At 39.1% G+C, this 11,935-nt stretch overlaps 1 protein-coding gene across 1 annotated transcript in view; it reads right to left on the reverse strand.

Annotated features, from left to right (window-relative positions):
• The window catches only part of hs6st1a (heparan sulfate 6-O-sulfotransferase 1a), a 114,745-nt gene extending 104,646 nt beyond the window's left edge, over positions 1-10,099 (reverse strand). Inside the window, exon 1 of the mRNA XM_035422641.1 lies at positions 9,199-10,099. Within this exon, the coding sequence (XP_035278532.1) occupies positions 9,199-9,716 (518 nt within the window). The 5' untranslated portion in view covers positions 9,717-10,099. The remainder of the gene's footprint in view (positions 1-9,198) is intronic.
• Positions 10,100-11,935: the final 1,836 nt, after the last annotated feature.

An 11,935-nucleotide genomic window follows, 5' to 3' on the forward strand; every position in this document is an offset into this window, starting at 1 on the left:
AGAGATAAAATCTGACAATGGGCAATAGACAGTGGACGAAATAGAGGACTGCAGCAAACAGGTCCTGAATATAGATTACAGAGCAAAGTTCACAGAAACAAAGCAGTGTTCTGTCACGGAGTACAGTTTACAGCCACTGAACATATCAAACGGTTAGCAAATAAAGCTGACTATTCCCAAGTACATTTTACCACTGATATATTGTTACATACTGTTAAAGAGAACAGTTTACAGTACACCCACAATAGAGAAAGGGTAGCCAAGTCCACCCACTGCAGTGATGGAACAATGCTGTCACAAATGTTCTGGCAACATTTACAGAGTGTTCCTCTTCTTTTGAGATAAAACCAAACGCAAACAATCATCTCTGCGCTGTGACCTTTCCAATGCATTGAAAGGGAACCAAGGTGATGCGGTTACAATCCCAATATCTCAGTGGACAGTACCGATAGGAGTCAGCAGGCACCCACTGACACAGTACGCACCCAAAGATTACTGAACAGCCTGAGGATAAAGAAGATTTTATTAAATGCAGGGTCTCCCCCATTCCGTTAAACTAGCTTATGGCTGGAGGCATTTCTGAATTAAGTGTTTGTCTCATTGGCTAATTCATTAGTGTAAGAGACTCAGTGGATTCCCGGCTTCCTGAATCCAATATTACAGCATATTCCGTGTAGTGGGCAAGTTTAACCGAGAAGGAGAGTTCCCCTGAGTCTTGAAATGGATCACAGAAAAGATCAAAGAGAGAGTGGAAAAACTGTCTTCGCATCAGCAGCATTTTCTTCTACCTGGCCTAATACCTGACCAGGTCATCTGGGTTCACCACCCTCCTCATGAGTGTCCTCAAGTGGATTAAGACTCAACACCAATATCCTCCTTTTCAGTGGCCAACAATCTGTGCTAATTCGGTCCACTGCGCCATATCGTTTTTCCAACAAATCCACAATGTGAGAGTGTAACTTGCACACAGAATGTAAGTGGCTCCCACAAGCTGCCGGTGTCTTTGTCCTTTGTACTTTGTGCTGTACAAAGGACACAATCTGCACAGCACAAGGGGGGTTCACAACTCCCTGGTGGCGTGGGACAAAGGATTGATGCAACCGCACCCAAATAGAAAGAGCAGTTAACAAGAACTGTGATGCATCACGTTTTAGTTGCGAAACAGGACGTTCTGTCCATCAGATCTGCCTTCATAAGATTTCTTTGAGGGAGGGTCGTCCCAGGTTTCATCTTCTGTGCCGTATTAGGTTACATTTGAGGCTGTACTCCATCTCAGTTGCCTGATCGTACCACATTTATTCATTTATTTTTTCACTCAAAAATGAGTCCATTTGTGTGATGTTCTCCCAAAATTCATAAAGCAAAAGGCTGGGTTTGTTCACACCTAATTTTGAAGTAGAGCAAGCAGTGATTCAATAATTCAAGGCAATAACTTAGCAGACACACTTATCCAGAGTGACATACAGTAGCAGAGAACATCAGTGGTTCTCTCAGAAATATCAAAATATAATATCATCAAGAACACACAGAGGCCCATTTATAATCATTAAGTGTAATGTTAACCTAACAAACATAATTTGTATTACAAAAAACAGAAGTAGACCAGACAGATAACCTATGTTTACACAGTTACACCTATGACATTATGATAAGAGGAAGTTCAAATAAAGAAATAAGATAGTGAAAGGGTGTCAGGGAAGTCATGGTGCAATCTGAAGAGGTCAGTCTTCCACCTGCACTGGAAATGTTTCTGCTGTCCAAACTGTAGTGGGATCTCATTTCACTATCAGGGGGCCATGAATTTAGGGATGAATTTACATTTGGTACACAAATAATAGTTCAGGAATGATAATGACTAAAAAAAAGGAACCATCCAGATGAGGAGTGGTTAAATATCAGAAAATGGACCTCTTCTGTACTTTAATTTAATGATGTTGATCAAAGAGACATAGCCTAGATATTGAAATAGTTAAATTTGTGTCCCAATATCTACAATGAAATAGCCAAGTTACACAAGAAGACAAATTTCAGGGTGCTGGTTCAATGCCATCTGTGTCATCAAATATTTCTAGTATTACCGCTGGGCTTCAGGTACTTAAAAAAAAAAAGCCCATCCTTATTGAGAATGGTAATTTGCAATCATCTTTGTGAATTGGATATGCCCTGTACTGAGCCCCACTTGCATAACAATTAGTTGTTTTGGAGCCAAAATGGAGATAACACAATTTAAATATGCATGATCCAAACAGCGCGCTGTCTCGCTGTTTACCTGGCAGTGCGGTTGCATGTGGTTTTCATCCGTTGTGGGTGCTTTGTGAATCATACACAATTTGTTTCTGAACCACTGCAGTGTATGCCCCTGTACGCTCACTGTATAGGTCACTGTTCCTGTTCTTAGAGGGGAACTTTGCTGCATGACCATTAACCGAAAATAAGCAGCTCGACAAAGGTGATGATTTTGGATGAAACAGCCACAAATTCAGAAAATGCAACATGGTCTACGGCACATCTGTTAAGGCTTTCTTATTAAAAAATATCACTAATGCCTGCTTGGAAGACGCCTTTATCTACCAACATACACCAAGTTATCCTTTAATAGTGATAGATATTCACTGAGCAATTTAAGTAGTCACCTTGCTCTCGGTTGTGACCTACCTAGGAAAGGAGCCACCAACTTTCTGGTTACAAGCCCACTGTGACCTCTGGACTATACTGTGAAACAGAATTTGTACAAATGTAAAAAAAAATACCAGGTTACAAAGCAGCTAAAGCTATATACTGGGCCGGCAAATATTTCAAAGATTTCAAAGGAATGCATTTCCTTGTTGAGAGTGATGCCTTTACATTTACACGGGGACAGGTGAGATTTTTCTTTGACTGACATTCCTCTAGCCCACATCAAATGGACAGACTAAAATGAATTTTGAATCAAGGACAAACACAGAGCTGACATCAAGATCCTGTTTTGACAGCTCAGCGGAGACTTCCTCTTTGAAATCATGAACAGAAAATGGAGGACAAGCAGCAATAGCAGATTGGAGATCAAGGCTGATTCTTGAAGGATTGTTTTTTGTTGTCCTTGTTATTTTGTTACTAATGAGTCTATGCATGAATTGATGTCCTCTTGCAAAAAATCCAGGTTCCATGATGAGAAACTGACCCTTTCTGTAGTCTTCAGCAGCAGTGTTTGAATCCGCCTATTAGCCTGTCACAACATAGAACTTTTTTTGGCTTTTCTGTCCCCCAATTAAATACTAAATTTTCCTCACAGAGAAGGAAGAATGCATTTTGGTGGTGCGCACTAAAGTGCGTATTTGTCGCACGCCATTAACCTCTCGATGCTCAGTGCGGGAAGGGGCGGGAGGGATAATGATGATGATGATGGTGATGATGATTGCGCTTTTCACAGAAATTCACCGTAATCGCAATGAGTGATTATCCGGCAATCTGCATAATGAGGGAGATTCCAGCCATTGCTGAAGGTAGATGACGCCACCCTGCAAGTTGGGGTTAATGGGCCGGGGCCGGTGTGTAGCGTAGGCCCCAGCAGAACGAAAAGACCCACTTTATCCATGTCACAGATGCACTGGTGTCACAGGCGATTAAAAGAACACCTTTCATGCATACATTTCAAAAGCTTATTATATGGTTCTGTAGACTATAGACTTCATAGATCTGTGACATAAAGCTTCATAACGTTCCCCATTTCATTGAAATGTTCTATGTCAACCTACATTCATGTTAGTTCAAACCTGTAATTTTGGGGGTTTCATCTGTTGTATCATAAAAAACACAACAATGACAATGACTAATATTAACAAAAATACCAGATGGAACTAGGGCTGCACAATAAACTGAACTGTATTTTTTTAAAGCGTAATAACAATAACATATGACACTTCCAAAGTACAGTTGTAAAATAGTATGGAGGATATTTTTCACACAAAGCCCATTGCATACTAAACAGCAGCCTACATAGTACGCTTAGTAGACAGTACATAATCTGAGGACACAGCAGCTAGATGACAGCCATATGAAATGCTTTCGGGAAAATAGCATCACTGATATCTATTGGGTGCTGATAAAAACAAATGACATGATCACACATAAGCTGTATGACATAGGCCTAGCTGTTGACTGGCTGGTGATATGGCCAAAATGTTATATCATGATATATTTTGAATATCGGACAGTAAAGATATACATCATAGTATGTATTTTTCTCCTAATTTCAACAGAACATGGTTTAAAAGGAACAAAGGCTCAGGGCTAACTGTTCCCTGGAGTTAACTACAAGGTTATCATTAATTAAGGTTATTATGAATTAACAGCCGCAAGGATGCAATCGTTGTGAACAATATATTTATCAGGGCTCGACATTCATGATTTGTTTCTTCAGTGTTCTACTTGCCCCAGGTACATTTCCACTGTCCCAGCTGTTAAAATAAGTAGGCCTATAACCACTTCTTAAAGGAGATTATACAGACTACTAGTTTAAACATAGTCATTTATTAACTATGAATCTGACAATTGCTGTCACCAAATTGTGGATGAGCTCCATCTTTCTGAGCGGTTTCATCTAATCGTAGATGTCAAATGTTTTGCCATATGTCAACTCACAATAAAAACAATAAATGTATGCCGTTCATAATTTTATTGTGATACTTGTAACAGAACCAAGATGAAACAGTGGGATGAAATAAGATACAAATAATGTTTTGGGATTCCGTTCAAAAATAATTCTAGCCAAAGAGGCTGATAATATTTTTTAAAAACCCAAGGAGTGATTTCCGTTTTAATTTACTCATGCTGAGCAAGCAGCGTGACATCTCGTTTTCAAATTTTCATTTAGATTAACTGCTTTCTGTGAATCTCTCAATACTACCAGGATGGTAAAAACAAATATTTTCTCAGACAGAGATAAGACTTACTTAGGGTACTAGCCCCATTGGCCAAGTGACAAATCAATCATCTGGCCTGAGCAATCCCATATAGCCCTGGGGCAGCAGGTCCTCTTTATAGTTGAGCCCTGTTTTCTGACCAAAGGTTTTTCACAGGAACTCTAATGTAGCTAACCATCAAAATCAATTCTCTGCCCTTTATAGACAATACAGTCAAATTCATATCATGGCACATATTTCAACTGGTATATCATCTATACCGCCCACCCCTAGGCATCTTATCAACACCCAAAATATTTCAGTGATGCTTCTCCTGGAAGCTTTCACATGGCTTCTGAGGTCTGGTTATTTACTACACATCAGCTATGACTAATGAAAATTAAAAAAAACGAAAGATCGCTTGCATGCCCCATGTCGGCAATTATTCTTATTACGGTTCAAAAAACCGCAAGTCGATATATCGTGCAGTCTTAGATGGAAACACGTAATTATAAACCTTCAATAATTTGAGGGACAGAAAACAATAATTATGGGGTAATTCACCAAGAAGTTAGGGATGTTTTTCTGCTCCCGTATTGGGCTTTATTTGTTAAATAATTACAATAATTTCCTCCTTTTTAGAGTGTGTCCCAAACAGCTTTTTAAAGTCATGTTGCACACTGTGGGGCAGACGCCATTCAGATTGAAAGAGCGCATAAATACAGGGACCAAAACAGTGGGTAAACGATCAGGAGAATGTAGCCTACTCGTGCTAAACTGATTGGACTATGACAAATTAGCAGAAAAACCATGCACTTTTCATTTGACAGATCAGTGAGAGGAAATGTGTGGGTGTTTCAATTTTCTCTGAAAGTGCACAACTGAAATGATATGCTAGTACCAAATTACCATAGGTGACCTTCCCCTCACATCTTGAAGATTGCAGCTCTACAAGATGATAAATTTATGCTGCAACAACAGCCGTCAACTACACATTTCACTTCATGCAACAGCTTGTTTAAATCATGCCACTTCAGAGGAAGGGTCAGCTTTGTAGCCTGGTATGCGGATTGCATCAGCAGAACAAATGAAGCAAAGCTGGGAGGCTGCTTAAAGCATTCTCTGTGACATGAATGAACAATGTAGGACCTGTCATGGACTGTCATGGACCTTGGTCAACATCTTCAGCTGAAAAGTCAGAGCCTTCAGCTGGTCAGTTACTGGACCATGTTGCATAGGGGAGAAATTCTTTACATTCTATGGAATTCAAAAAAAAAAGTAAAGAGATGCAAAATACAGAGAAGGCCCTGGACATTGAAGACAGCTTGTGATAAGCTGCTGAATACAACCTCAGCCTTTCTGGGGCATGAAGAAAAGACTCAAAGTTCAGCTTCAACTTCCAGCACCTTCGCAAAAATGGACACGCAAAAGGCAAAGCAGAAATAATCAAGGCCAGAGAAACTATTACCATCGTTGACATCAGAGAAACTTTCTTCCAGCCCGATAATTAGTTTGGATTGAATTGTGACCGAATACAAGCGGCTGCAAATCTGTCCTTCATAATCCTTCTGATGCAAAATCAAAGTCAAAGTAATGCTGATTATGGATAAACATTATCCAGGCCCTCAATCACGACTGCTGAACCAATTAGTGCCCTGCTGAGCGGAACTGCAACTACTGTCTAAACATACTGTACAGTACCTTTATTTTCAAGTTCAAAGAGCAAAAAGCCTGGACTAAAATGCAAGCCTGCAGAAAAACACATTCCCAGGAAGGAAAAGCAAGCACACTGTCATAATTTTCAAAAAAGGCTGTCATCAGTTTCATGCCACCATTTTAAAAATAATACTTCATGCTTTATAAAGTGTAATGATCTTCACGTTGTAGAACTTGGTTAACTTGACACTTCAAGGCCTGTGGCAAACAGGCATCTCTATGACAGTCACAAAAATCTGTTTTCTTTTCCCCCTATCTCCAAGACAACAGAGGCAATTAAATCTATATTGCCAACCAGCAAATCTGCACAACACATGGTTGTTTATTGTGCTTGTAGTAAATGGCACATTTCATGCATTTTTTCTCATTACTCACTACTTTGAGTTGTATTTTATTTTTATTTTTTTATCTTGGCAGGAAGTGCAGCAACCAACATCTGTTGGTACACTCCTGTATATCGTATCAACCCATTTATTTTCTATAAATCTCCTGTTAAATTATCATTGTTAAGTGGGGCACATTTGCAGCCAATGACAAATATTCTTATGGCACATTCCAGAAAGATCACATCACATGGCTCCAAGGATTAGAAAACCCTCTGGTTTCTCAACAGTGGAAATTTAGAGGTTCTCAGATCATGGTCCAGAAACCTGGGGTCCATGAAGTTCTGGTATCTGTGTAGGATTCACAGGTGATATTCAGCTTAAAGGAAGAAAATAATTTCCCTTTGAAGAATGTGCTTTTCAATATGCGTATTTCTATATACATTAACTTCAAATCAAATAAGCTTATTTACAGAAAAGGCTTGGTTTATGCTTCCTTAGTAATACAATAACTGTAATTACTTACCCTACATGTTTATACTGTACTAAAAACATGTCTGACTTAGATCCATAGTGTATGCCACCTTGTTTAAGACATTAGTTCCTATAGCCTATATTAAGTAGGCACTGCACTGCAAACTGTACTGAACATTGGACAAATCTCAGTCACTTGCAAAAATACTGTAAGAATTCAATAGGTGGTTAACACAATAAATTAAACCAAAGGTCAGATTTCTCTAAGAATGAATATTTGCATGGAGTGGATATGAATGCAATCTAACCACGTTTAAGCATAGCATGTGTTCCCAACAAGATTATTGATACATTTTAATGGGTCATAAATCACTCTGGTATCTGTGGGAGGTTTTGTTAGCGTTCAACAAAAGGGTATGGGTCGTAAAAAAGGATTAACTTCATATTGAGTAACTAAAGCGCCAACTGCATTTTGAATTACAAATTAATGAATTACAAAATGAATCACAAGAAATAGGCTACAGGTCTTGTTAAAAGACAAAAAAGTAAGCAACGTCGGTGGAGAATCGGAGGAGAATCGGTAGGCTACTTCTTTGCGGAGTGGTTGCACTGCAAAGCTCCTTTACCAGAAATAGTTGTTGTAATAATACGGATGATATACAATTCCCAGCGTGTCGTGGGGCTCCGTTGGCCGGGAAACCCCTTGTCTACAACGGAAATGTAGGACCAGAAACGTAGTGATGTTATAATAGACGAAGAGGTAGGCATGCCATTTAGCAGTCGCTCCATCGACTGAAGAATGCTACGAAGTGAATAAGAACTGCAGGTGCCAAATTTGTGAGGACTACAAGTTTGAATCATAAGCCTAGCCTACTGTAAAAAACTTGTCATTCATTAAGTCTCATGCGATGACATTTCAACGCGGTCAAGACGCATAGCAATTCCAAACCACTCAACAAAAATGTCACTAACAAAGTCGAACCCCCAAGAAAAGTTTCTTTAACAGTTGCAGCAATAGATACACATTTGCTAGTTCAGACCTCCATATACTGTATTTTCAGGTCAAGGTAACCACTAGAATGACCTCGGGTTCTGCCCGAACTGACTGAAAATGCTGCAATTTCCCACCCTCTGGCAACAGAAGTGTAGTAATAAAACGGAGCAATAGCCAATCTGAGAATCTGTCAGGCAACAGTAGTGTAGTAGGCTTATGCAAAGTGACTTCATTATAAACAGCTAGACCATGGGCTACATCTTGCAACACACTAAGTTTAAATGGGTTTATTTCGTGAATGCTGCATGTTGGGAAGTTAGAAAACAACATTTGTTGTGCACATTACTGACTGTCTTATAGCATGTGCAGGAGCATGGTATTAAATTAAGCAGGGAGACTTGCGATACTGGTCATCATCCAGCCCGTCAAACCAATATGCTTTTAAGGTTAAGCCGACCTTTCGTATCTGGAGCAACTGCGTCCCTTAACACAGTTGGTGACAAAACAAAATCACCTAAGTGTTTACTAAACAATCAAATAACGAAACGTCAGGACACGTCTATGAAACAGAACTAAGTACAGACCGATGCTGAACCCACCCTTCAATTCCAGCGGCCGCAATTCACCGCTCTGCAGCCCTGATCTGCAGTGACTATTGTACGCTACTACATTAAATCCCACCAAAGTGACGCATTCGGTACTTTTGACAAATTAAATCAACACGTCAGCATAGGGTTACGAAACAGCACTAATAACATTTTTAAAAGAACAACAGACAAGCGGCAGAATGCAAAATCAAAGGAGCCCATACCTCATATTTTTCAATTTGTTCTCTTTCTTGTTGAGGACCCCCGGCACGCAGTTTGTGAGCTCGGTCCAGTCCGCGTGCAAACCACAACTCCAGCCGGTTGAGAACCTTGAAAAAAGCCAGGTCTCTTTCCTGTTCGGACGGTAACAGGTACACTTTTTCTGTCCGGGTCTGCAGTCGCAAGGGACCTCCAGTCTCACATTTTGAACCAAATGCCTTCCGAAAGTGGTGCCCCCGGTTTTCTGGATATGAAGAAAAACTATCACGTCTTCTCCCTTAATTTCGAAATCCACCGAGCGCTCCAGGTCCCTAATAGGAAAATAGTACTTTTTCACATAGTGCGGATCCGGCGTTGGGAAGATATCCGTATCGTCCTCTGCTAGGTACCCGTGCGGAGACCCGAAGTTCATCACCCCAGGAGCCACGTACTGGTACAAAATCAGCATGAAACAGACGGATCCGACAACGATCAACAAAAATTTGCTGGTCCTCTCAACCATGTTCCTTCCAGTGTGGTTCATATGTTACCATTGCCCAGTTAACAGAGTTAAGGGGTGCCAAAACGCTAAGCTCTGCGCCGCCTCCATGCAAACGAAACGCTTTCAAGGGACCGGAGATTTAAAGTAAAGGTTTAGATATAACGTAACAAGCGATCTAGCAATCACCTTTCATTGTGATCTCAAATTGGCTAGACCTAGTCAATCCAGAGCTGCAGTTCAGCGACAACCACACATTTCGCACAGACCGCTCCACAGCACCCCTTAGACCAGTTCGATAATGAACATACGGTGTGCAATTCGAAAACTCTTCCTCACATCACATTCACGAAGCTCTGAGCCCAGCATGCACAGCGACACCCACTTTTTTCATCACACACAAACAGACTCACACACACACGCTCGCACGAAAAGCGACTGAGACGATACCGAAACAAGTTTAATGCTTTGCTTAGAATACCTGGTCTGCACTGAAATTTAATGAGACAAATTGGTGCTACAGGCTACACAACAGATTTCATTGTATTCTCTTGAAAATAAATATGTTCTTAATGTAGGACTATGTAACCAGCGGGAATGGAAAAATAACTGATGTGAGATAAGAATATTATCTCACACAAAATTGGTTGGACCGTTGTTGGCTAGGCAATTTAAGCTTAACATTTTCAGGGAAAATAAACTAACATGAATTCAAGAGAATAAAATCTGCTGAATAAAATATTCTAAATCGCATTTCGGGCCACTAAAATAATAGTGTTTTAAAGCCAGAAAAATACATGTAGTGGTTTCTATCAATACATAAATGCACATATATATTATATTTTCTATAACATATTCTAAATATGATTATATTATGGAAATCAGAACAACAGTGATAAAGAATGAGGAGTTAAAAAAAAGAATCATAAAGAGAAAGAAATTCTTCAGTGAAACAAAGAATCAATTTCATCGGAAGCATTAAATGTGTGGAATGCGCAAACTGATGTACATCTACACATTGGCAGGGGGCAGCACTGAGAAATACCTGTACAGACCAGCATCCAACTTGTTAGACATCGCAGAGATGAATGAATTCCCTACAATAGATCTATTGTTTTCTTTTTTCATATATATACGTAGTCTAGGCTGTCAATAATAATAATAATAATAATAATAATAATAATAAAAGTACTAATATTAATATTGTTGTTGTTGTTGTTATGCTTTTTAAAAATCATGCATATTTTTATTGCTGGTGGCAGCGCTGGTGTTTTTAACAACAACAATACCAACATTAACAATTAAAACACAACATTTAAAATAAACGAAAGTTATTATAATAATTGAAAGAATTATAACATGTGTAACTTTTGATAAATAATTTGATAGTAAGAATTTTCCTGTCCTATTCTAAGGACTATTTTAACAATCCAAAGGTAAGGTTTAGTTCTTTTTCTTTCTTTTTTAATAGGCAAAATACGATCAGAAAAATCTTATAATACTAAACTCAAGAATTATTATTATTTTTTTAAAGATACTTAACTGCATCTTTGACCCGTAATTACTAATTGGATTACTGTCTAATGTTTTTTTAAAATTTTATTTTTTAAAGTTAATTTACAGTTTAATTATCACCACAGAAATATATTTTTTTTTTAAATGGTTGTTGCTTTTAAAAAGTAACACATTTTACTGCAAGCAGTCAGAGACACATGTTGATTGAATCCAGAATGTGATTAATACTCTGAACTATTACATGGACATGTAGCAGCATACAAAGGGGAATGTCTCATATACTAGCATGAATCACTTGACAGTTCTACACTTTCAGCTACTAAACATGCTTTGAATGAGAAGGTAATAAAGTGTGTCAACCCTAAAGGGCGTACACACCTTTGATTGTCGACTCACATAAAAAGAAACTGCTCTAAATCCTTCCTGCACTTCTTTTTTTTTTTTCCTAAGGAGAACTTCACTGTACAAAGTTGTCAGCGGTTCTGTCCAAACACCATGCTTCTGGCATCAGTGTTGTTGTCACAGCGCAATAAATCCACAGTCGGTTGCAGCAGCCTTAGTCGGGGCTTGGACATCAGGTTTAGGAACAGCTGTTCTAGTTTTAATAGCGTACAGGAGGCATGGCGGTCTAAACTTGAGGTTTAAACCCCTGCTAGGATGGTTGCAATTGGTCCCAGATGTTTCAGAAAGTACGAGGCAGAATGTCAGTAAAAATAAGTCAAACGTATGTTTGAACCACATACAGCAAA

The sequence above is a fragment of the Anguilla anguilla genome, chromosome 6, assembly GCF_013347855.1.
Source record: "Anguilla anguilla isolate fAngAng1 chromosome 6, fAngAng1.pri, whole genome shotgun sequence".
Lineage (NCBI taxonomy): Eukaryota > Metazoa > Chordata > Actinopteri > Anguilliformes > Anguillidae > Anguilla > Anguilla anguilla.